General features: G+C 42.5%; 3 protein-coding genes across 3 annotated transcripts; 2 read left to right on the top strand and 1 right to left on the bottom strand.

Annotated features, from left to right (window-relative positions):
• Nucleotides 1-228: 228 nt before the first annotated feature.
• LOC121502093 (uncharacterized) lies at nucleotides 229-1,302 on the bottom strand. The gene has a single exon (XM_070288820.1). The coding sequence runs from the start codon at nucleotides 1,300-1,302 to the stop codon at nucleotides 229-231; it is 1,074 nt and encodes a 357-aa protein (XP_070144921.1).
• A 4,590-nt stretch (nucleotides 1,303-5,892) lies between these two features.
• On the top strand, nucleotides 5,893-6,615 carry LOC138929379 (uncharacterized). Its single transcript, XM_070288817.1, has 4 exons — nucleotides 5,893-5,927; nucleotides 5,986-6,055; nucleotides 6,113-6,279; nucleotides 6,396-6,615. Exons 2-4 carry the CDS (start codon nucleotides 6,047-6,049, stop codon nucleotides 6,613-6,615), a joined length of 396 nt encoding a protein of 131 aa, XP_070144918.1. The 5' UTR covers nucleotides 5,893-5,927; nucleotides 5,986-6,046.
• A 5,877-nt stretch (nucleotides 6,616-12,492) lies between these two features.
• On the top strand, nucleotides 12,493-13,215 carry LOC138929373 (uncharacterized). The gene is made up of 4 exons (XM_070288814.1): nucleotides 12,493-12,527; nucleotides 12,586-12,655; nucleotides 12,713-12,879; nucleotides 12,996-13,215. The coding sequence occupies exons 2-4, from the start codon at nucleotides 12,647-12,649 to the stop codon at nucleotides 13,213-13,215; spliced, it is 396 nt and encodes a 131-aa protein (XP_070144915.1). The 5' UTR covers nucleotides 12,493-12,527; nucleotides 12,586-12,646.
• The last annotated feature ends 12,596 nt before the right edge of the window (nucleotides 13,216-25,811 follow it).

Genomic DNA, 25,811 nt, shown 5'->3' with positions numbered 1-25,811 from the left:
TAATTTCCCTAGGGGGTGGCGTGATGTTTGTGCAGTGTAGTTTCTTTCGTTAGTTTATTGGATTTTCTTATGTTTCAGTATTTGCGGGTTTCATGGTGTAAAAATTTAAGGTGGTGTGTTATTTGAAGGTGTTTTGGAATTTATTGTTTATTTTATTTAATTTTCAGTAACTTAAAGTGTAGATGGGAGTGACAGCTGGTTATGACAGTTTGTTTTCTTAGTAGTAGTTCATTCATCTTCATCTGAGAGCATGGAGCTCTTATTAGGGATAGGTTTTGTTATAATATTTGTAATTTTAGTGTCAGCGGCCATATTCTCGAGTTTGGTGGCCACCACTTCGAGCATGGAGGCTAGTTTCTCAGTGTTTTCCATCAGGATTTTCCGTGTGCTGCTACAGTTGCAGGTGGGCAGAGTGGGACGAGTGGAAGTGGAAGCGGAGGCGGAGGGGGTGGCTGGTCGATGTCCCTTGCTGCTGCTTCCTCCGCGAATTTGTTTCTTTGCTCTTGGTTTGGGATCTGATTTTCCGCTAGCAGGGGCAGTGTTCTCATCAGTGTGGGTGCCACCTTTGGCGTTATTATTATCCTCCTCATTTTCGCTATAGTTGGCGGCCATTGTTTCGGCGATTTTTTGGCATATGGTGGCGCTTACGCCAAGTTCCTTAAGGATTTTGCGCATGTCCGGGTTAAGGGCAGCAGTGTTCTGAGTGGATGAGGAGATGGATGAGGAAATGGAGATGATACTCTCATTGTCATCTTGTTCCGGTTGTGGAAGCTGGAATCCAGGTAATTGGAATGGTTCCGGTTCTGTAGTTTGGTTGGACTTGCCAGAGGCTTCTTGTTGAGTGGCAGTTTCATTCAGCTCATCAGGGAACAGGTTGCGGTTGGGAGTGGGCGTCCGTGGCTGTGGCTTAGATGTTGTGGCACGTGAGGCTGCATCGGATGTTGTCTCTTCTACTGAGTTGCCAGCTCCCAAGATTGGTGTCGGTGGTGGGTTTGTCTCTGTTATATTGGCTGCTTTTTCACAGAATTTATCAGGGAGCTGCATGGTTCCAGTTGTGAGGTGGTCATTTATCGCTTGGCCGACCTCGTCGTTTTCTACGTCAATGTCGGTGTCCACCTCTAATTCCGAATCATGAGGTTCGTGTTTTCTTGATGCCGGACTTTGCACTGGTTTTGCTAATTTTTTCATCTCCTGTGTGTGTTTCGCGTAGAACTGCAGCAGGGTGGATGTAGCCGTAATTGTTGTTGATTGATTTCCTGACGTTTTCTTCTTGGTGATTGTCTTTTTTGGTTTATTTTCCATTTTGCCTGTTTGTGGCTGCTTCGTGCTGGTTTCTTTTGATAGATTCCGGAGTGAACTACTGGTTCCGCGGGTGCGAGGGATGGATTTAGTATGGTGAGTCAGTGTGGGGAGAGAGTTTTTGGTTTGAGCGTGCGCGCATACATGTTCGGAGGCGATGTATGTTGCTTATGTGTTGTTTATGTGTTGTTTATGTGTTCGCTCTAGGGGGAATTAGTGAGCGATTACCCAGGATTGTGTTCGCTCTCTATTTCGACTTATGAGCGAAATTTGGTTATAGAGAGCACAGAGTAGTCTCAGAAGGTGAGTTCATGTTGGTTTATGTGTTTGTTTTAGGTTTTGCTTCGTACGTGCGTCAGTATGTGTAAGGAGTGGGAAGAAAGGGATAAATGTGAGATGATAATATTAGAGGGAAGTTGTCTGTATGGTAATCCTTTCTTTTCCTTTTTTTTTTTACATGGTTATACAGCTTTTTAATTGCAAGTTATTTGATTATGCTCATTTTGTTAGAAATTTGTGGCATAGCTTGTGTAGATTGCAGAATTTATGAGGGAAGGAGAGAGTTTTATGTTATGTAATGTAGAAGTTTGGGTTTTCAGGTAGATTAATTAGCGGGTATGACTTATCTGTTTTCCGTGCAGAGCATCAGCGGCTGATTACATGGCAGTATGGTCCTGTAGTTATTGTTCAGGTTAAGCCATTTTAAGGTTTATTTTGTTTAGTTTGTCTTTGAGGGCTATTAGTTTTAATTTATTAAGTTTATTGTTTCATTGGCTTTGTTTATTTGTTAGTTACTGTTGTTTTATTGTTTATCAGTTTGTTAGTTTCCAGTTCATTTATTGGCTTATTAGTTCAGACCATTTATAGGTTAGGTTTAGTTGGCCGCATGAATCGTGTTAAGTCTGCGCACCATGCTCTATAATTTGCCTTTTTTTAATTTGTTAACTTATGTTAGATAAAAGTTAAAAGTTAAAATTAGAAGTTTATTGTTTTATTTATTGATCGTTTTATATGCGTTGACTGTTTAATGCTTATTAAAAGCTTGGTTTAAGATTTTCTTCCAGACATTGAATAGCAATGCTTTGACTTCTGTAGTTCCGCACAGGATTATTCAATAATGATTCGATAGCGACCGTAGTAGCATAATTTTGGCTAGTTAAGTATGTTAACTAAGCATTTTAGCACATATTCACTTTGTGTTATGGCATATTACAATTTATTAACTTTGACTTCACTTTGACATGACATTGATTTAACTTTGAAACGACATTGAAATAAATTCACGGAGCACTTTTTTTTTGTTTGGAGTAGCATGTGCCAACTCAAATCTAGCATTGCCTTCAAAAGTGAGAGGGCAGCTTATTTATTCTGTTGCGTAAAATAATGGGATTTACATGTACAGCTTTAGGTCGGGTACAAGAGCCTTATACAATAATGGGCCATAGGGTGTGATAGTCTGGGACGTTAGTATTGGTGAGATTTTGGGAGAGGGGTACAGCGCTGTAAGTTAAGCTTAACATTTGTTAAGCTCAGCTTACAGCGCTGTTCCCTCTATGTTTACATGTTGGCTTTTTAAGCCGAGTTCACTTAGACTAGAGGGTACATTTTAATCATGGAGACATTGCTTTTGCAGCTTACTCTTTAAGATGTATTGTGGGTGTGGGTGGGGGGTGGGGGGGGGTGGGTTTATGGAGCCTCAGGGGCAAAGAGGCTCAAGGTTGCCAACGAACAACCTGAGCTCTCCGTGCTTCCCCAAGAGGGAGCTAGTCCGAGATAGTTGTTTATTTTTGGTTATCGTAGCAATATGCAGGGCAAGAGTTACTTTTATGGTTATGAGTTTAGCGATTTAGTTTAAATTTTAAATTTAAGTTTATGTTTTGTTTCTGTTTTGATTGGTTGTTGATTTGTATCTTGTTAACGGTTTGAGTGTGCATGTTGAGTAAAATTTAGTACTGTTTTTATAACTTGATCTTTAAGGAGTGAGTTTGCTACGATGCGAGGGGTAGGTTGCTACAGTGCCTCGGGGGCTGGAGGTTTAAAATTGCCAACGAACAATTTATAACTCTCCAGCTTCCCCAAGGTGGAGCTAGTCCGGTTTAATTGAAGTTTTGTGGTTATCGCAGCTGATTGCAAGGCAAGAGTTATTTTTAGGGGGTTATGTGTGGAGGCTTCAATTTTAAAGTGTTGGTTTAGCTTTTAATTGTTTGCTTTATGTTTTAAGTTGGTAGCTGACTGTTGGTCTTATTTACTGTTTAGCGGCGTGTATTTATGTAACTATAGTCTTGACTGTTTTGGTCGTTATCATTTTAGGTTTTGTTGTTTAGTTAGTTCAAGTATTTCTGTTGTTGCAGTCTTAATCTCTTATTGGTAGGTTGGTTGAGTGTAGCGGTGTAATTTTGTATTCGTTGTAGCATGGACAGTCAGTTGCGGGTTTGTGTATGTGTGTGTGTGTTTGTATCGATTGGTTCTTGGTGGGTATGGGATTTATGAATTTAGTTTACCTTGGAGGGCAGTTTATATGGATTTTTAGTGTTGCTTTTTCAGCTGATTCTTTTTAGTCGGACTAGTTGGGGTATGGGGGTGGGGAAGGATAGGGTACTGATGTTGAGCATGGAGGTTCAAGTTACCAGTAGGCAAGATGTGGCGCTCCATACTTTGCGATAGCATAACTTAGTGTTTAGGTTTGGTTTGGGAGTAGGCTTAAGGTTTTCCATTTGCGATTAGCTATAATATAGAGTTAGTTATTTATAGCTAGTATCTCAGCGCCTCGTCCTTTGGGCAGATTGCGAAGACTTCTAGGGGGTGCATCTCCTTGTTGGTGGGCCAGTTCCTTATTTCAGGAGGCGTTAGTAATGGTAGCCCCAAGTTTGCTACGCAGTTAGGGGCTACAGATGGTTGTGACTTGCATCTCGTCTTCAGCTTGCTGTTGTGCTGTTGCAGCAGGGTTTCCAGAGTCCACAGGGCTTGTATAGAACTGTTGATCCAGCATCAGGTCTAGTGCAGTTCCCGGGGCATATTTGGTAGCCCTGCTTTCCAGTGATCAACCAAGTGGCTGAAGGCATCATGGGTACAGACATGCAGGCTCTATGGAGGGCAAGCCACAAGGTCGCTACGCGGTTAGTGGCTCGCATCCATTAAGTCCGTATTTAGTCTTCTGAGCTAGCTGTGTGCTGGCTTGCATTTTGTTACAGGCTCCAGCCACTAATTCGCATACGCTGTTGGTAGCCCAAGATGGCGGGGGTTGGGAGCTGGTCGAATTAGCGCGTTCACGCTTCAGATCGTTTATAGAGTCCTCTTAATGGGTGCTGTCCACGTATAGCGTCCCACGCCTGTAGTTTTGCAGCATTATATTGGGCCCTTTGGCCTACTGCTGTGCTGCTGCATCAGGGTTGGCAGTGTGTTTGGAACTTATATAGATCCGCTGGGGCAGCAGCAGGTCTATGGCAGTCCACAGGCAGGTTTGCTAGTCCTGAATTCGCAGTACTTTGTCATAGGCTTTAGGCTTTTTTCATTGTTGTATGCAGCATAGGGGTGGGGGTTTTGGCTGAAGCTCCAGGTGGTCGCTTGTCATCTCATCAGATGCACTGACTCAGTTGCAGTATGGGTCACGCAGGCGCTACGCAGTTGGTGACCCATATCAGTTGTTGTTGCTCGGTAGCCATGCGAGCTGCGCGATCGCATACGCAGTTGGCAGCTCGTGGCAGCTAGGGCTAGGTGGGGGTTGGTCTGTGTATCGCATGGTGCAAGGCGGCTGCTTTACATGTCTCTGCCATTTTAAGGTATGCAGCCATCAGCGTACGTCCTTTATCTGCATGTAGTCTCTAGTCTTCTCTTCAGGTGTATGGATACTGTTGCGATATGGGTCACACAGGCGCTACGCATTTGGTGACCCATGTCGGATGCAGTTTCGCAGTGACTATGCGAGTTGCACGATCGCTTACGCAGCTGACAGCTCATGATGACTAGGGATCCTACGTCTGCGTGTGGTTTCTTGTCTTCTCATCCGGTGTGTGGGTACAGTTGCGGTATGGGTCACACAGGCGCTACGCATTCGGTGACCCATGTCGGATGTTGTTGTCCAGCAGCAGTATGAGCTGCACGGTCGCATTTGCAGCTGGCAGCTCGTGTTGATAAGGGCTTTTACCGGCTTATGGGCGCCGTAAAATATCTCTCAGCTTAGCACAGGAAGGGACGCAATTCGCTGGGTAGTTTCGTCACATAGTGAGCGTGCCCGAAAAAGATGTCAATCCCAGTCCAGTGCAGCAGTTGGAATGCACGGCAGCGTCCAATAAGGAGGTAAGGAACCTTTCAGAACAGGTTGGCATAGGTAGCAATCCAGTGGAGGCTTGTAGATTAACTGGTCATATTTGCAGTGGTGATGATTGATCTGTTGAGTTAAGGAATGTATGAGTGCTTTGTAAGTTATGTGGGGGAGGGACTGGGTGAGTATGGGATAGGTGTGGGGGTCTGATGTTTATTATTTTTAATTTTCAGCATCAGTGTTAGCATCTTGGCATTGATTTAGCCATATGGCAGGTATCGCACAGGCATGCTTGATGAGAGTTGTTTGATTTTGATGTTTATCTCTGTTGGCTGCGTTCTAATTGTCTCTGAATATATGCATCTAAGTAATTAATTGTTTTGCGGTGTATGCTTTGTTAATTTGCCTTCTATTTGGTGTTTCAGGGAGTTCCAGTTAATGCCATTGGACAGCCAAATATCACCGCTGTCGCTCATATGAGACTGGATGCTACAGGTTGCACGGCAGGGTGCGAGTGTAGTGCAGCAGGTACTCATGTTTTGCCTTTTTCAGGCTTATGGTCGCTGCTGTACGTCTCCGGCCGCCACACGGGAGTGGGACGCAATTCGCTGGGTTGTTTCGTCACATGGTGATCGTGCCCGAAAAGATGTCAATCCCAGTCCAGTGCAGCAGTTGGGATGCACGGCAGCGTCCAATCGGAGGGTGCAAGGCCTTTCAGGGTGAGTTGGCATAGTTAGCGTTCCAGTGGAGGCTTGAAGTTTGATAGGCGTATTTGATGCTGGGTTTATCAGTCTGGCAATTAAAGAGAACATATGAGTATTTGTTTTGATTTCAGGTTATGTGCAGTAGTGCAGTATTGTTTTGGCCATGCAGTCACGGTCCGTCTCGGGATTTGCTTTATCTGGATGTTGGCGTCCTGTCAGAGGCTGCTTTCCGGTGAGGGTGCATGTGCCCGACTGCTGAGTACCAGGGCATCGTTTGTGTATGGCCCTAGTGAGCTTCTGCAAGGAGTATTGATAATAAATGCAGTTTATATCTTGGTTGTTATCTATTAATTTTATATTGTTTTATGGTTTTATGGGAGGGGGATTGTAGGTTATCATAGTGTTTCAGGATGTATTGGCATAGGTGGCAGTCCAGTGGAGGCTTATAATTTGGCTGGTCATGTTCGCAGTGATAGTGATTGATCTGTTGAGTTGAGAGGTACATGAGTACTTTATAGTTTATGTGGGAGGGGGGATTGGCTGAGTATGGGATAGGTGTAGGGTCTGATGTTTATTGTTGTGGTTTTCAGCATCAGTATTTGGCTTCTTGGCATTGATTTGGCCATATGGCAGGTAACGCGCAGGCATATTTGATGAGAGTTGTTTGGTTTAATGTTTAGCTCTGCTGTCTGTGTTCTAATTGTCACTGAATATACATTTAAGTGTTATTTTGGCAGTCATCTAGGGTTGTGATATTGCAGGGTGTATGTCAGAGTGCTTGGCGTTGGTTCTGGCCTAAAGGGCAGTTCACGCACAGACTTAACTGCTGAATTGTGTAATCAATATGTTTTGTTAGTTTGCCCTCTGTTTGGTGTTTCAGGGAGTTCCAGTTGGTGCCGTTGGACAGCCAAATATCGCCGCTGTCGCTCGTATGGGACTGGATGCTGCAAAGTGCATGGCAGGATGCAGGTGTAGTGTAGCAGGGATTCGTGTCTTTGCCTTTTACAGGCTTGTGGTCGCCGCTGAACGCCTCTCAACCGCCACACAGGAGAGGGACGCAATTAGCTGGGTTGTTTCGTCACATGGTGAGCGTGCCCGAAAAGATGTCAATCCCAGTCCAGAGCAGCAGTCAGGATGCACAGTAGCGTCCAATAAGAAGGTGCAAGGCCTTTAAGGATGGATTGGCATAATTAGCGTTCGGTTCGTCAATCTGGCGATTAAAGAGAACATATAAGTATTTGTTTTTTTTTTTTTGATTTCAGGTTTTCATGCAGGTGTATGCAGATTTGTTTGGGCAATGTAGTCTCAGTACGTCTCAGATTTGGCTCCATCTGGGTGCTGGTGTCTTGGCAGAGGCTAATTTCCCAGTGGGAGTATATGTGTCAACTGTTGGATACCAAAGCATCGTTTTTGTATGGCCCTAGTAAGCTTCTACGAGGAAGATTCAGTATGTTATATGTTTATGTAAGTATTGATAATAAATGCAATTTATATATTGGTTGTTGTCTATTAGTTTTATATTGTTTTGTGGTTTTATGGGGGGGGAATTGTAGGTTATCAGAGTGTTTCCTTATTTGAGTTTCTGGTTAGTGCTGTCATATCTGCATTTAGCGGTAAGTGAGTTTATTGGCTGATTTGTACTAATTTGTTCTGGCATCTAGTCCAAATTTTGATATTTGTATAACAGTTAGTCTGGAGCAGTCATAAGGGGGTTTTAACAAGTTAGTTTGTCAGTTTTAATTAAGAGCGCTATATTTGTTGCTGCTTATAGCAAAGACCATTAACAGTCCGCTGTAATGCAACGATCAGTGTCAGTTAACAGTGAGTTAACAGTGAGCTTTGACGTTATAGTGGTGTTAAGTCAGAGTGAGAGCGGTCAGCGTTTGTGTGTATTGGTGCGTGAGAGGAGAGAGAAAATTTGAGTGCTTTGCGCTGAGTAAGAGGTGAGAGCTTGCGTGTGCTAGGAGAGAGAAGGTGTTCTGATAAAGTGCAGTTATAATTGGTTTACCGTATGTCAGCGCAGAAGTAGGGACCAATTACTTAGGCATGCTTGCAGGTTATGTTTAGTCGCCACTCATAACTTACATACGCAATGCTATGAACTTTTGCACTAGAAAATCGCTCGCAGCACTCTCTATGCTACTAGCAACCCCATGTTTTGTTTGGTCAGCTATTTATTGGTTTGCACAATTGACTTTGCTTTATTTTAATTTGATTCACTCCTCGCCAGCTCCAATCACGCTGCTTCGTTGCGTAACTGGGCGAACTTAGGTCCAGTTATATTAGCTTGGTTTAACTTTCAAGCAACTTTGATTTAAATTTATAGGGGTTAATTTCTTTTCAACATGCGCGCGATTTATTGGGTTGGGTTTAATGGTTATCTGACATTGCACAATTTATTATAGGATTATGTTTTATTATATTGTTGTGAGCAGCCATGACTCAATTTTCAAAGAGTTTGTTATATATGTGTGTTTTTTAATTTCTTTTAATTTTATTTCTATTATAGCTCCAGATTTGCGGTTTTATTTAGTAATTTGGGTCTATTTGCATTATGGATTTCAGGTTAGGTTTAATTTCCAGGGGGCTGCAAGGCCTTTTTCTTTCACTTCAACTTGGTTTTCAATAGTTTAAACAATTCGTCAGTTGATTTTCCGATTTTCTTCTGAATTTTTCAGGAGTTATCCAGACATTGGATAGCATTGCTTTAATTTCCATAATTCAGCACAGAATAAATTAATAATGATTAATAATGATTCGACTGCGACCGTAGTAGCATGACTTGACTAGTTGGATATATTAACTAAACATTTAATATATTTTCACTTTGTAAAATGACATAATAGTAATTATTGACTTTGACTTCACTTTGACATGACATTGATTTAACTTTGAAACGACATTGAAATAAATTCACGGAGCACTGTTTGTTTTTGTTTGGAGTAGCATGTGCCAACTCAAATCTAGCATTGCCTTCAAAAGTGAGAGGGCAGCTTATTTATTCTGTTGCGTAAAATAATGGGATTTACATGTACAGCTTTAGGTCGGGTACAAGAGCCTTATACAATAATGGGCCATAGGGTGTGATAGTCTGGGACGTTAGTATTGGTGAGATTTTGGGAGAGGGGTACAGCGCTGTAAGTTAAGCTTAACATTTGTTAAGCTCAGCTTACAGCGCTGTTCCCTCTATGTTTACATGTTGGCTTTTTAAGCCGAGTTCACTTAGACTAGAGGGTACATTTTAATCATGGAGACATTGCTTTTGCAGCTTACTCTTTAAGATGTATTGTGGGTGTGGGTGGGGGGTGGGGGGGGGTGGGTTTATGGAGCCTCAGGGGCAAAGAGGCTCAAGGTTGCCAACGAACAACCTGAGCTCTCCGTGCTTCCCCAAGAGGGAGCTAGTCCGAGATAGTTGTTTATTTTTGGTTATCGTAGCAATATGCAGGGCAAGAGTTACTTTTATGGTTATGAGTTTAGCGATTTAGTTTAAATTTTAAATTTAAGTTTATGTTTTGTTTCTGTTTTGATTGGTTGTTGATTTGTATCTTGTTAACGGTTTGAGTGTGCATGTTGAGTAAAATTTAGTACTGTTTTTATAACTTGATCTTTAAGGAGTGAGTTTGCTACGATGCGAGGGGTAGGTTGCTACAGTGCCTCGGGGGCTGGAGGTTTAAAATTGCCAACGAACAATTTATAACTCTCCAGCTTCCCCAAGGTGGAGCTAGTCCGGTTTAATTGAAGTTTTGTGGTTATCGCAGCTGATTGCAAGGCAAGAGTTATTTTTAGGGGGTTATGTGTGGAGGCTTCAATTTTAAAGTGTTGGTTTAGCTTTTAATTGTTTGCTTTATGTTTTAAGTTGGTAGCTGACTGTTGGTCTTATTTACTGTTTAGCGGCGTGTATTTATGTAACTATAGTCTTGACTGTTTTGGTCGTTATCATTTTAGGTTTTGTTGTTTAGTTAGTTCAAGTATTTCTGTTGTTGCAGTCTTAATCTCTTATTGGTAGGTTGGTTGAGTGTAGCGGTGTAATTTTGTATTCGTTGTAGCATGGACAGTCAGTTGCGGGTTTGTGTATGTGTGTGTGTGTTTGTATCGATTGGTTCTTGGTGGGTATGGGATTTATGAATTTAGTTTACCTTGGAGGGCAGTTTATATGGATTTTTAGTGTTGCTTTTTCAGCTGATTCTTTTTAGTCGGACTAGTTGGGGTATGGGGGTGGGGAAGGATAGGGTACTGATGTTGAGCATGGAGGTTCAAGTTACCAGTAGGCAAGATGTGGCGCTCCATACTTTGCGATAGCATAACTTAGTGTTTAGGTTTGGTTTGGGAGTAGGCTTAAGGTTTTCCATTTGCGATTAGCTATAATATAGAGTTAGTTATTTATAGCTAGTATCTCAGCGCCTCGTCCTTTGGGCAGATTGCGAAGACTTCTAGGGGGTGCATCTCCTTGTTGGTGGGCCAGTTCCTTATTTCAGGAGGCGTTAGTAATGGTAGCCCCAAGTTTGCTACGCAGTTAGGGGCTACAGATGGTTGTGACTTGCATCTCGTCTTCAGCTTGCTGTTGTGCTGTTGCAGCAGGGTTTCCAGAGTCCACAGGGCTTGTATAGAACTGTTGATCCAGCATCAGGTCTAGTGCAGTTCCCGGGGCATATTTGGTAGCCCTGCTTTCCAGTGATCAACCAAGTGGCTGAAGGCATCATGGGTACAGACATGCAGGCTCTATGGAGGGCAAGCCACAAGGTCGCTACGCGGTTAGTGGCTCGCATCCATTAAGTCCGTATTTAGTCTTCTGAGCTAGCTGTGTGCTGGCTTGCATTTTGTTACAGGCTCCAGCCACTAATTCGCATACGCTGTTGGTAGCCCAAGATGGCGGGGGTTGGGAGCTGGTCGAATTAGCGCGTTCACGCTTCAGATCGTTTATAGAGTCCTCTTAATGGGTGCTGTCCACGTATAGCGTCCCACGCCTGTAGTTTTGCAGCATTATATTGGGCCCTTTGGCCTACTGCTGTGCTGCTGCATCAGGGTTGGCAGTGTGTTTGGAACTTATATAGATCCGCTGGGGCAGCAGCAGGTCTATGGCAGTCCACAGGCAGGTTTGCTAGTCCTGAATTCGCAGTACTTTGTCATAGGCTTTAGGCTTTTTTCATTGTTGTATGCAGCATAGGGGTGGGGGTTTTGGCTGAAGCTCCAGGTGGTCGCTTGTCATCTCATCAGATGCACTGACTCAGTTGCAGTATGGGTCACGCAGGCGCTACGCAGTTGGTGACCCATATCAGTTGTTGTTGCTCGGTAGCCATGCGAGCTGCGCGATCGCATACGCAGTTGGCAGCTCGTGGCAGCTAGGGCTAGGTGGGGGTTGGTCTGTGTATCGCATGGTGCAAGGCGGCTGCTTTACATGTCTCTGCCATTTTAAGGTATGCAGCCATCAGCGTACGTCCTTTATCTGCATGTAGTCTCTAGTCTTCTCTTCAGGTGTATGGATACTGTTGCGATATGGGTCACACAGGCGCTACGCATTTGGTGACCCATGTCGGATGCAGTTTCGCAGTGACTATGCGAGTTGCACGATCGCTTACGCAGCTGACAGCTCATGATGACTAGGGATCCTACGTCTGCGTGTGGTTTCTTGTCTTCTCATCCGGTGTGTGGGTACAGTTGCGGTATGGGTCACACAGGCGCTACGCATTCGGTGACCCATGTCGGATGTTGTTGTCCAGCAGCAGTATGAGCTGCACGGTCGCATTTGCAGCTGGCAGCTCGTGTTGATAAGGGCTTTTACCGGCTTATGGGCGCCGTAAAATATCTCTCAGCTTCGCACAGGAAGGGACGCAATTCGCTGGGTAGTTTCGTCACATAGTGAGCGTGCCCGAAAAAGATGTCAATCCCAGTCCAGTGCAGCAGTTGGAATGCACGGCAGCGTCCAATAAGGAGGTAAGGAACCTTTCAGAACAGGTTGGCATAGGTAGCAATCCAGTGGAGGCTTGTAGATTAACTGGTCATATTTGCAGTGGTGATGATTGATCTGTTGAGTTAAGGAATGTATGAGTGCTTTGTAAGTTATGTGGGGGAGGGACTGGGTGAGTATGGGATAGGTGTGGGGGTCTGATGTTTATTATTTTTAATTTTCAGCATCAGTGTTAGCATCTTGGCATTGATTTAGCCATATGGCAGGTATCGCACAGGCATGCTTGATGAGAGTTGTTTGATTTTGATGTTTATCTCTGTTGGCTGCGTTCTAATTGTCTCTGAATATATGCATCTAAGTAATTAATTGTTTTGCGGTGTATGCTTTGTTAATTTGCCTTCTATTTGGTGTTTCAGGGAGTTCCAGTTAATGCCATTGGACAGCCAAATATCACCGCTGTCGCTCATATGAGACTGGATGCTACAGGTTGCACGGCAGGGTGCGAGTGTAGTGCAGCAGGTACTCATGTTTTGCCTTTTTCAGGCTTATGGTCGCTGCTGTACGTCTCCGGCCGCCACACGGGAGTGGGACGCAATTCGCTGGGTTGTTTCGTCACATGGTGATCGTGCCCGAAAAGATGTCAATCCCAGTCCAGTGCAGCAGTTGGGATGCACGGCAGCGTCCAATCGGAGGGTGCAAGGCCTTTCAGGGTGAGTTGGCATAGTTAGCGTTCCAGTGGAGGCTTGAAGTTTGATAGGCGTATTTGATGCTGGGTTTATCAGTCTGGCAATTAAAGAGAACATATGAGTATTTGTTTTGATTTCAGGTTATGTGCAGTAGTGCAGTATTGTTTTGGCCATGCAGTCACGGTCCGTCTCGGGATTTGCTTTATCTGGATGTTGGCGTCCTGTCAGAGGCTGCTTTCCGGTGAGGGTGCATGTGCCCGACTGCTGAGTACCAGGGCATCGTTTGTGTATGGCCCTAGTGAGCTTCTGCAAGGAGTATTGATAATAAATGCAGTTTATATCTTGGTTGTTATCTATTAATTTTATATTGTTTTATGGTTTTATGGGAGGGGGATTGTAGGTTATCATAGTGTTTCAGGATGTATTGGCATAGGTGGCAGTCCAGTGGAGGCTTATAATTTGGCTGGTCATGTTCGCAGTGATAGTGATTGATCTGTTGAGTTGAGAGGTACATGAGTACTTTATAGTTTATGTGGGAGGGGGGATTGGCTGAGTATGGGATAGGTGTAGGGTCTGATGTTTATTGTTGTGGTTTTCAGCATCAGTATTTGGCTTCTTGGCATTGATTTGGCCATATGGCAGGTAACGCGCAGGCATATTTGATGAGAGTTGTTTGGTTTAATGTTTAGCTCTGCTGTCTGTGTTCTAATTGTCACTGAATATACATTTAAGTGTTATTTTGGCAGTCATCTAGGGTTGTGATATTGCAGGGTGTATGTCAGAGTGCTTGGCGTTGGTTCTGGCCTAAAGGGCAGTTCACGCACAGACTTAACTGCTGAATTGTGTAATCAATATGTTTTGTTAGTTTGCCCTCTGTTTGGTGTTTCAGGGAGTTCCAGTTGGTGCCGTTGGACAGCCAAATATCGCCGCTGTCGCTCGTATGGGACTGGATGCTGCAAAGTGCATGGCAGGATGCAGGTGTAGTGTAGCAGGGATTCGTGTCTTTGCCTTTTACAGGCTTGTGGTCGCCGCTGAACGCCTCTCAACCGCCACACAGGAGAGGGACGCAATTAGCTGGGTTGTTTCGTCACATGGTGAGCGTGCCCGAAAAGATGTCAATCCCAGTCCAGAGCAGCAGTCAGGATGCACAGTAGCGTCCAATAAGAAGGTGCAAGGCCTTTAAGGATGGATTGGCATAATTAGCGTTCGGTTCGTCAATCTGGCGATTAAAGAGAACATATAAGTATTTGTTTTTTTTTTTTTGATTTCAGGTTTTCATGCAGGTGTATGCAGATTTGTTTGGGCAATGTAGTCTCAGTACGTCTCAGATTTGGCTCCATCTGGGTGCTGGTGTCTTGGCAGAGGCTAATTTCCCAGTGGGAGTATATGTGTCAACTGTTGGATACCAAAGCATCGTTTTTGTATGGCCCTAGTAAGCTTCTACGAGGAAGATTCAGTATGTTATATGTTTATGTAAGTATTGATAATAAATGCAATTTATATATTGGTTGTTGTCTATTAGTTTTATATTGTTTTGTGGTTTTATGGGGGGGGAATTGTAGGTTATCAGAGTGTTTCCTTATTTGAGTTTCTGGTTAGTGCTGTCATATCTGCATTTAGCGGTAAGTGAGTTTATTGGCTGATTTGTACTAATTTGTTCTGGCATCTAGTCCAAATTTTGATATTTGTATAACAGTTAGTCTGGAGCAGTCATAAGGGGGTTTTAACAAGTTAGTTTGTCAGTTTTAATTAAGAGCGCTATATTTGTTGCTGCTTATAGCAAAGACCATTTACAGTCCGCTGTAATGCAACGATCAGTGTCAGTTAACAGTGAGTTAACAGTGAGCTTTGACGTTATAGTGGTGTTAAGTCAGAGTGAGAGCGGTCAGCGTTTGTGTGTATTGGTGCGTGAGAGGAGAGAGAAAATTTGAGTGCTTTGCGCTGAGTAAGAGGTGAGAGCTTGCGTGTGCTAGGAGAGAGAAGGTGTTCTGATAAAGTGCAGTTATAATTGGTTTACCGTATGTCAGCGCAGAAGTAGGGACCAATTACTTAGGCATGCTTGCAGGTTATGTTTAGTCGCCACTCATAACTTACATACGCAATGCTATGAACTTTTGCACTAGAAAATCGCTCGCAGCACTCTCTATGCTACTAGCAACCCCATGTTTTGTTTGGTCAGCTATTTATTGGTTTGCACAATTGACTTTGCTTTATTTTAATTTGATTCACTCCTCGCCAGCTCCAATCACGCTGCTTCGTTGCGTAACTGGGCGAACTTAGGTCCAGTTATATTAGCTTGGTTTAACTTTCAAGCAACTTTGATTTAAATTTATAGGGGTTAATTTCTTTTCAACATGCGCGCGATTTATTGGGTTGGGTTTAATGGTTATCTGACATTGCACAATTTATTATAGGATTATGTTTTATTATATTGTTGTGAGCAGCCATGACTCAATTTTCAAAGAGTTTGTTATATATGTGTGTTTTTTAATTTCTTTTAATTTTATTTCTATTATAGCTCCAGATTTGCGGTTTTATTTAGTAATTTGGGTCTATTTGCATTATGGATTTCAGGTTAGGTTTAATTTCCAGGGGGCTGCAAGGCCTTTTTCTTTCACTTCAACTTGGTTTTCAATAGTTTAAACAATTCGTCAGTTGATTTTCCGATTTTCTTCTGAATTTTTCAGGAGTTATCCAGACATTGGATAGCATTGCTTTAATTTCCATAATTCAGCACAGAATAAATTAATAATGATTAATAATGATTCGACTGCGACCGTAGTAGCATGACTTGACTAGTTGGATATATTAACTAAACATTTAATATATTTTCACTTTGTAAAATGACATAATAGTAATTATTGACTTTGACTTCACTTTGACATGACATTGATTTAACTTTGAAACGACATTGAAATAAATTCACGGAGCACTGTTTTTTGTTTTTGTTTGGAGTAGCATGTGCCAACTCAAATCTAGCATTGCCTTCAAAAGTGAGAGGGCAGCTTATTTATTCTGTTGCGTAAAATAATGGGATTTACATGTACAGCTTTAGGTCGGGTACAAGAGCCTTATACAATAATGGGCCATAGGGTGTGATAGTCTGGGACGTTAGTATTGGTGAGATTTTGGGAGAGGGGTACAGCGCTGTAAGTTAAGCTTAACATTTGTTAAGCTCAGCTTACAGCGCTGTTCCCTCTATGTTTACATGTTGGCTTTTTAAGCCGAGTTCACTTAGACTAGAGGGTACATTTTAATCATGGAGACATTGCTTTTGCAGCTTACTCTTTAAGATGTATTGTGGGTGTGGGTGGGGGGTGGGGGGGGGGTGGGTTTATGGAGCCTCAGGGGCAAAGAGGCTCAAGGTTGCCAACGAACAACCTGAGCTCTCCGTGCTTCCCCAAGAGGGAGCTAGTCCGAGATAGTTGTTTATTTTTGGTTATCGTAGCAATATGCAGGGCAAGAGTTACTTTTATGGTTATGAGTTTAGCGATTTAGTTTAAATTTTAAATTTAAGTTTATGTTTTGTTTCTGTTTTGATTGGTTGTTGATTTGTATCTTGTTAACGGTTTGAGTGTGCATGTTGAGTAAAATTTAGTACTGTTTTTATAACTTGATCTTTAAGGAGTGAGTTTGCTACGATGCGAGGGGTAGGTTGCTACAGTGCCTCGGGGGCTGGAGGTTTAAAATTGCCAACGAACAATTTATAACTCTCCAGCTTCCCCAAGGTGGAGCTAGTCCGGTTTAATTGAAGTTTTGTGGTTATCGCAGCTGATTGCAAGGCAAGAGTTATTTTTAGGGGGTTATGTGTGGAGGCTTCAATTTTAAAGTGTTGGTTTAGCTTTTAATTGTTTGCTTTATGTTTTAAGTTGGTAGCTGACTGTTGGTCTTATTTACTGTTTAGCGGCGTGTATTTATGTAACTATAGTCTTGACTGTTTTGGTCGTTATCATTTTAGGTTTTGTTGTTTAGTTAGTTCAAGTATTTCTGTTGTTGCAGTCTTAATCTCTTATTGGTAGGTTGGTTGAGTGTAGCGGTGTAATTTTGTATTCGTTGTAGCATGGACAGTCAGTTGCGGGTTTGTGTATGTGTGTGTGTGTTTGTATCGATTGGTTCTTGGTGGGTATGGGATTTATGAATTTAGTTTACCTTGGAGGGCAGTTTATATGGATTTTTAGTGTTGCTTTTTCAGCTGATTCTTTTTAGTCGGACTAGTTGGGGTATGGGGGTGGGGAAGGATAGGGTACTGATGTTGAGCATGGAGGTTCAAGTTACCAGTAGGCAAGATGTGGCGCTCCATACTTTGCGATAGCATAACTTAGTGTTTAGGTTTGGTTTGGGAGTAGGCTTAAGGTTTTCCATTTGCGATTAGCTATAATATAGAGTTAGTTATTTATAGCTAGTATCTCAGCGCCTCGTCCTTTGGGCAGATTGCGAAGACTTCTAGGGGGTGCATCTCCTTGTTGGTGGGCCAGTTCCTTATTTCAGGAGGCGTTAGTAATGGTAGCCCCAAGTTTGCTACGCAGTTAGGGGCTACAGATGGTTGTGACTTGCATCTCGTCTTCAGCTTGCTGTTGTGCTGTTGCAGCAGGGTTTCCAGAGTCCACAGGGCTTGTATAGAACTGTTGATCCAGCATCAGGTCTAGTGCAGTTCCCGGGGCATATTTGGTAGCCCTGCTTTCCAGTGATCAACCAAGTGGCTGAAGGCATCATGGGTACAGACATGCAGGCTCTATGGAGGGCAAGCCACAAGGTCGCTACGCGGTTAGTGGCTCGCATCCATTAAGTCCGTATTTAGTCTTCTGAGCTAGCTGTGTGCTGGCTTGCATTTTGTTACAGGCTCCAGCCACTAATTCGCATACGCTGTTGGTAGCCCAAGATGGCGGGGGTTGGGAGCTGGTCGAATTAGCGCGTTCACGCTTCAGATCGTTTATAGAGTCCTCTTAATGGGTGCTGTCCACGTATAGCGTCCCACGCCTGTAGTTTTGCAGCATTATATTGGGCCCTTTGGCCTACTGCTGTGCTGCTGCATCAGGGTTGGCAGTGTGTTTGGAACTTATATAGATCCGCTGGGGCAGCAGCAGGTCTATGGCAGTCCACAGGCAGGTTTGCTAGTCCTGAATTCGCAGTACTTTGTCATAGGCTTTAGGCTTTTTTCATTGTTGTATGCAGCATAGGGGTGGGGGTTTTGGCTGAAGCTCCAGGTGGTCGCTTGTCATCTCATCAGATGCACTGACTCAGTTGCAGTATGGGTCACGCAGGCGCTACGCAGTTGGTGACCCATATCAGTTGTTGTTGCTCGGTAGCCATGCGAGCTGCGCGATCGCATACGCAGTTGGCAGCTCGTGGCAGCTAGGGCTAGGTGGGGGTTGGTCTGTGTATCGCATGGTGCAAGGCGGCTGCTTTACATGTCTCTGCCATTTTAAGGTATGCAGCCATCAGCGTACGTCCTTTATCTGCATGTAGTCTCTAGTCTTCTGTTTGTGCATGAGCTAAGTCAAACACCAAAGTGGGCAGCTCTCCCCGGGGGGAGACTGCTTTTATTTATTTTTTCTGTTTCGAGTTTTTAACAATATAACACATATACAGAAGTACTTATGGGTAAGAGTCTCGAATAACGTTTCACAGACTAGTATTAATCAGGCTTATGCCAGAGTAGTAATGGGCAAGAGCGAGAGGATTCATGGTGTGGGGGTGGGCTTGGCACAGCCAAGCCCCACCCACATCATGAAGACTCCCATTTTTTAGCTAACTTTTTTAGTAGGAGCTTTGGGCTCCTTAAGATTTGTAATTTTAGCTTAGATTTATAGTTTTAACTCGGATCTCTCCTGTGTTCCGGTTTGTCGTCATCTTGTCATCAGTGGGCTGGTTTGGGCTCCCCCAACTCCACAGTGGTTCAGAACACCATAAGGTGAAGTGTAGCGCACTGTGTAGCTAAGGGAGTGTTAAGGATGGTGTATATCAGGCTCCAGGGTCCACTTGTTGCAGGTGCGACAGTTGTAATCATGTCCCTAGCGGATTCTAGGTGACAGGAGTCGGTGTGAGTCAGCATGAAGGCTCCCCAGGGTGGCGACAACTCGTGATATATCTTCTAGGGCTGCCAGAGGTTCCAGGTAATGGAGTTGTAGTAGGTTCCAGCAACTGCTGTGTATAGTAGCCTGGCGGCCGTTAGACAGATGTATGGTTGACGGTAGTTTGCTTTGCTTTTGCGTGCAGCATGTTTGTGGTTTAAGTGACTTGTTTTATCAGCCGGAGGTATATGCTCAGGTTTTAAATGGTCGCTAGGGTGTATTGTTTGATTGATATTTTGCTATATCTTTTTTGCGGCCAAAACGCAATACTCGATGCCCAGAACAGCCGTGAATCTCCACTGCTTCGGATGCTAACAAAGCTCGTAGGCAAATGGTAGAGCGGCGTTCGGATAACAGAGAAGCTTATGTTGGTTTATCTGCTGTTTATCATTGTTCTATCAGTCTGTGGCCAGGACACAGTGCCTCTTTCCCCTAAGCAGTCTGATTCCCTTTCGCGTCTGGTGACAAGGTGAGTCCCATAGGCAGAAAGTGGAGCAACTCTTGGGTACATATGGGCAGCTCATGTAGGTTTAGTTGTTTATCTATTTCTATATTTGCTGCCAGCAAGCATGCTTCTGTGTTGTTGTTGTTGTGGTGGCCAAGGCTCATCATGAATGGTCATAACTCCGTTCCCAGTTGGGATGTAAGTTTCTGGTTTCGGGTGGTGATAGCAATGATATCGAGCTATTGCTTAAGCATATTTCCAGGCATAAAGGCTGATCTGGTCGGTCAGCATAATCAATTTTCTTCTCAGCCAATCAGATTGCAGTGGGTAGGGTTCTATTTTATGGGGGGTTTGTTTGGGGATGTTTTACTATCTCTGTCTCTTTTTGTTGCATGGTGTAATCTATGCCATATGGAATTGTTTATATCTCCGATCTGGGTTGGGATGGAGGTTTGAATTTTGGATGGTAAGGAGTAGAGCAGATGTGGGTTCGTTTCATTATATTCCCAGACGTAAGGACCTACATCAGTGGTTTGTGCGGCTCCTTTCTTATCAGCCAATCAGGTGTAAGTTCAGCTGCCAGGTTGGCTCCATATGGGCATGAGATGTTCGGTTTAGCAGGGATATGACTCAGCATAATAGGCATTTGATGTTTATTCCTGTTTTCCGTTAGCAGCTTCGTAGGATAATCAGTTTTGCAGGTCTTTGTAGTTATTGTACTCATTGCCTAGTGAGAGAGAATAGTTTTTATTGTTGTTTGGGTAGGGAGGGAAGGGGTGTAATGGGTATTTTGAGCTGATGTTAATATTTTTAGTTTCTCATCAGTTCAGGATTGCATCTTGGCTTGTTTTACAGTTTTAACGTTGGATTTTATTCCATTCAGTCTGTATTTGAAGTTTTATCTTGGTTTGCCTTTGTTTTCAGGTTTGAATTTAACGTATTTTCCTTTTTATAGGGTGAGTTTTATGTTTGTGTGGTTTAGGCTCTCCAGGTTATTGGTCTGCATGGCATATCAGGTGTGAGGCTTTCTACAGATTTTCAATTATTATTGTTTGAATAAAAGGAGATTATAATTTCCTTTTTCAAATTTAAATTTTAAATTCTGTTTTAGCTAGGGCTGAGAGTTGTGCGATGACATTAATTGGTGTTCGATAGTTGTAATCGATAGTTCCATGTGGGTGCAAGTTGGTTATCGCAGCCAACTTAACTCCTGTTATCGGGTGTAATGCTATCTCTAGCTTGTTTACATTTAATTTTTTACAATTATTTGCACAGAAGATTGTTTCTCAGGCCTCCAATAGGAAACTAGCCAGTGTCCTATGACCAGGCTACAATGGATTCGAGTGTCTAGGAAGGAGGCACTGCATCATCCAGGTTGGCCAGCCAGGAGAGGACAACTTTGTGCAAATTATGCAGCAAGCAGGAGGCACCACATCACGAGGAGATAGCCAGCAGTTTTTAGTGAGTATATTAAGATCTACCAGTGTTCATGTTCATAATATGAGTTATATTCTACAGGAATGGCAGCAGGAGGGCAGACATAGCTATCTCTCAACAGTTTGGCTTCGCGTGAGAGGAGGTACGACCCCTAATCAGGAGAGGCACGAGGCAGTAGTCGCACAGGCGCTGCTCATCTCATAGGTCTCTCATTGCAATTCCAGGAAGCTCATTTGTAGAGTATGTAGGCGTTGTAGCGGATCTTTATATTCTGTGGGACTGTTGTGATTCCAGTTGTGTTCAGTTTTAACTTTGGCTTTGTTCGTATAATTTGTTTTTGTTGGTTCCAAGTAGTTGTTTAGCTGTTTCATTGCACTGTTTATCATTAAGGGCTTCTTACTTTATCAGAGTATTGTTTTATTTAGTTTTAATTAATTTTAGCATGTTTTGTTATTGATTTAATGGCTTTCTTTTTCCCTTTTTGGAGTTGCGTTAGGCTTTAGTTTGTGCTTTAATTTGTTTGGATGCATACTGTATTTACTGATGCCATATTTTAATGCTTTCAGGTGGCCAGATGAGGGCACACACGGGACAATTACAGGACATGTCTGACGAGAAGGTGGCAGCTCGGAGGCATCAGGACAGCCTCCAAGGAGCGTTTCGGGTATCTCATTGAGTCATTTGCAGAAGCTTGGTAAATATATTCATGTTTTAAATGCTCTTATTTTGACGTACCATATGCTTTTAGGAGGGCAGTTTTTCGGAACTCAGATGAGGCCGTCCCTCCTAAGAGGATACCCGTGTGGAGGCAGTTATATCGCAGTGCCAAGATGGAAGGGGCAGCTGACGCGGGGGCCGCCGTCTCGTCCCGTAGCTCGTCCATTTCGTCAGGAGCTCGTATGGGCTCAGCCATAGGACATGTGAGTTGCATATGCATTAATTGTTTCAGGAGAGGTTTTAATTGTCTGTCTTTTGATATATTGTTTAGTTTTAGCTGATTTTGGGGTTTCTTTTATTCGTTTTGTCTTTGAGGCTTTTTATTATTTATGAGTAGTATTTGTTTATGTGTTTTTGTTGTAATTATTTACTATATTCCTCTTGTTATTTATGAGCTTGCTCTGAGTTTTAGCTTACATGTTGACTTAGGAAGTGGCCTTCAAGCCTAAGTTGTATAATGTCCGCTAACTGTCATTTTTAAGGCTTGCATGTGCTAATCTTTTGTCGGTTTGACATCAATGACTTTCGGCGTCCAAGGACAGGGCATCCCGTGCAGGCTCATTCAGCCAGTCAGGCACAACTCTGTCTGGTTGAGTTTCTCTGCAGGGTTTTAGGTAGTGCATGACTTGGACTCATTGGTGTCAGGTTGGATGTATATATTTTATAGTTTACGTTTATATTATAAGATTAGGCCTTCTAGTCCAAAATGGTAAGACGTTGGTTTTATCAGGATTTTTGATAATTTCCCTTTGTTGCTTCTTTACTGAGTGTGTGGTGATCCTTTATCAACTTTGGTGTCAATGTTTTCAGATGTCCAAGAGAGGTTTCCCGCGCAGATCGATCCATCCAGTCAGGCGTGACTCTGGCTGATCAGACTTATCTGCAGGGTTTTGGCAGAGCATCACTTGGAATTCATTGGTGACGAGTTGGTGAGCGCTTCGAGGACTTTTCATGCTCTCGTTTTTACTAATACGTGTTTCAAGTTTTCAGGGCGTTGAGAACATGGAGCACGGGCACAAAATCAGTCCTCTTCAGAGGACATCGCAAGGAGGAATCGATGTAGCTCCGCCGTTGTGGATGACTCAGAGCCAGAGCAACGATGGTTCAACGTCATTCAGAGGTCAGCTCAATGTCACAGCAGTTGTTGTTTGTTGCTGCTTTGTCTGTTTGAGGTTATATAGAATTAATATTAGTTTATTTTATTTTATTTGTTTATTGATTTATTGTTCAGTTTGTTTATTTATTTATTTATTTATTAGCTTATTGCTCTATTATATTATTATTTTATTATTTTATTAGTTAATTTATATATTTATTAATTTATTGTTTTATTAATTTATTAATTTATTAAGTTATTGTTTTATTGTTTATTGATTTAATTATTTTATTAATTTATTATTATTTTATCAGGTTTATTGATTTATTATTTTATTAATTTATTTGTTTATTTTATTGTTTTATTGTTTTATTAATTTATTAATTTATAGGTTTATTGTTTTATTCATTTTTATTAGTTTTTATTGTTTTATTAATTTAAACCATTTATAGGTTAGGTTTAATTAGGCCTCATAAGACATATTGAGTCAGCTCCCCTTGCTCAGTGACTTGTCATTTCAATGTATTAACTTAAATTAAATAAAAGTTAAAAATTAAAAATTATGTCGGTTTTATTCATTGAGCGTTTTATTTGCGTTGTCTGTTTTAACGTTTTCTAATTTTTGTTTTAACTTGTGCCAATTTCCATTTGTTTATTGTTTATAATTATTTATGTAACAAGGAAGGCAAATTTGCAATCCTGTTTTATGTCCATTACATAATATGCACGTGTTCAGATTGTTGCATAACTATTATTAAGCCTTGTGTTTTAAAATTTAATTTAAAATTTGCTTAATAGCCAGTGAGCTCTTTTTAGTTTTATATTAATTTATTATTAATATATTTATTTGTTTATGATACGAGGGGATTACTTTCCCATTACTGTATTTAACTTGGCGTTAAATTTTCCACGAGATGGTAATTTTTCTTCCATATTGCATAACTAGCACATGTGGTTTTAACATTGAACATTTAAACAGTTATTTAACACATTTAACATGATTGCATTCATGTTTTCTTTATATGATTCGAACAGTTATAACTTGAACTGATTTTAGAAATTGTTTAAATAAATTAATTTTACTTAAGTTGAATCATTTTCACGGAGCTCTTTTCTTTTCTGTTTGTGCATGAGCTAAGTCAAACACCAAAGTGGGCAGCTCTCCCCGGGGGGAGACTGCTTTTATTTATTTTTTCTGTTTCGAGTTTAAAAATATAACACATATACAGAAGTACTTATGGGTAAGAGTCTCGAATAACGTTTCACAGACTAGGATTAATCAGGCTTATGCCAGAGTAGTAATGGGCAAGAGCGAGAGGATTCATGGTGTGGGGTGGGCTTGGCACAGCCAAGCCCCACCCACATCATGAAGACTCCCATTTTTTTTAGCTAGCTTTTTTAGTGGGAGCTTTGGGCTCCTTTTCTGTTTGTGCATGAGCTAAGTCAAACACCAAAGTGGGCAGCTCTCCCCGGGGGGAGACTGCTTTTATTTATTTTCTGTTTCGAGTTTTTAAAGATATAACACATATACAGAAGTACTTATGGGTAAGAGTCTCGAATAACGTTTCACAGACTAGGATTAATCAGGCTTATGCCAGAGTAGTAATGGGCAAGAGCGAGAGGATTCATGGTGTGGGGTGGGCTTGGCACAGCCAAGCCCCACCCACATCATGAAGACTCCCATTTTTTTTAGCTAACTTTTTTAGTAAGAGCTTTGGGCTCCTTAAGATTTGTAATTTTAGCTTAGATTTATAGTTTTAACTCGGATCTCTCCTGTGTTTTGGTTTGTCGTCATCTTGTCATCAGTGGGCTGGTTTGGGCTCCCCCAACTCCACAGTGGTTCAGAACACCATAAGGTGAAGTGTGGCGCACTGTGTAGCTTAGGGAGTGTTGGGCATGGTATATCTCGGGCTCCAGGGTCCACTTGTTGCAGGTGCGACAGTTGTAATCATGTCCCTAGCGGGTTCTAGGTGACAGGAGTCGGTGTGAGTCAGCATGAAGGCTCCCCAGGGTGGCGACAACTCGTGATATATCTTCTAGGGCTGCCAGAGGTTCCAGATAATGGAGATGTAGTAGCTTGCAGCAACTACTGTGTATAGTAGCCTGGCGGCCGTTAGACAGATGTATGGTTGACGATAGTTTGTTTTGCTTTTGCGTGTAGCATGTTTGCGGTTTAAGTGGCAGAGGTGACTTGTTTTAATAGCCAGAGGTATATGCTCAGGTTTTAGATGGTCGCTAAGGTGTATCGTTTGATTGATATTTTGCTTATCTTTTTGCGGCCAGAACGCAATACTCGATACCCAAAACAGCCGTGATTCTCCACTGCTTCTGATGCTAACAAAGCTCGTAGGCAAATGGTAGAGCGGCGTTCGAATATCAGAGAAGCTTATGTTGGTTTATCTGTTGTTTATCATTGCTCTATCAGTCTGTGGCCAAGACACAGTGCTCCTTTCCTCAAGCAGCCTGATTCTCTATTGCGTCTGGTTTCCGTATTCACTGCCAGCAGGCATGCTTCTGTGTTGTTGTTGTTATGGTGGCCGAGGCTCATCAGGAATGGTCATAGCTCCGTTCCCAGTTGGGATGTAAGTTTCTGGTTTCGGGTGACGATAGCAATGATATCGAGCTATTGTTTAAGCGTATTTCCAGGTGTAAGGGCTGATATGGTCGATCAGCATAATCAATTTTCTTCTCAGCCAATCAGGTTGCAGTGGGTAAGGCTCTATTTTGTGGGGGGTTTGTTTGGGGATATTTTACTATCTCTGTCTCTTTTTATCGCATGGTATAGCCTATGCCATATGGAATTGCCTATATCTCCAATCTGGGTTGGGATGGAGATTTGAATTTTGGATGATAAGGAGAAGAGCAGATGTGGGTTTGTTTCATCCTATTCCCAGACGTAAGGACCTACATCAATGGTTTGTGTGGCTCTTTTCTTATCAGCCAATCAGGTGTAAGTTCAGCTGCCAGGCTGGCTCCATATGGGCATGGGGTGATCAGTTTAGCAGGGATATGACTCAGCATAATAGGCATTTGACATTTGTTCCTATCTTCTGTTAACGGCTTCATAGGATAATCAGTTTTGCAGATCTTTGTAGTTATTGTAGTCATTGCCTAGTGAAAGAGAATAGTTATTATTATTGTTTGGGTAGGGAGGGAAGGGGTATAGTGGGTGTTTTGAGCTGATGTTAAT

The sequence above is a fragment of the Drosophila kikkawai genome, unplaced genomic scaffold (assembly GCF_030179895.1).
Source record: "Drosophila kikkawai strain 14028-0561.14 unplaced genomic scaffold, DkikHiC1v2 scaffold_179, whole genome shotgun sequence".
Lineage (NCBI taxonomy): Eukaryota > Metazoa > Arthropoda > Insecta > Diptera > Drosophilidae > Drosophila > Drosophila kikkawai.
Note: the sequence above shows the minus strand (reverse complement) of the source record. Positions and strands in the feature narration are given on the sequence as shown.

What these genes read in the sequence shown, in the direction of transcription:
- LOC138929373 (XM_070288814.1), top strand. An exon ending in AGGGTGCAAGGCCTTTCAGG is followed by an intron (nt 12,880 to 12,995) that starts GTGAGTTGGCAT and finishes TTTTGATTTCAG; the next exon opens with GTTATGTGCAGTAGTGCAGT.
- LOC121502093 (XM_070288820.1), bottom strand. Translation starts at nt 1,302, where the DNA reads ATGGAAAATAAACCAAAAAAGACAATCACCAAGAAGAAAACGTCAGGA.
- LOC138929379 (XM_070288817.1), top strand. An exon ending in AGGGTGCAAGGCCTTTCAGG is followed by an intron (nt 6,280 to 6,395) that starts GTGAGTTGGCAT and finishes TTTTGATTTCAG; the next exon opens with GTTATGTGCAGTAGTGCAGT.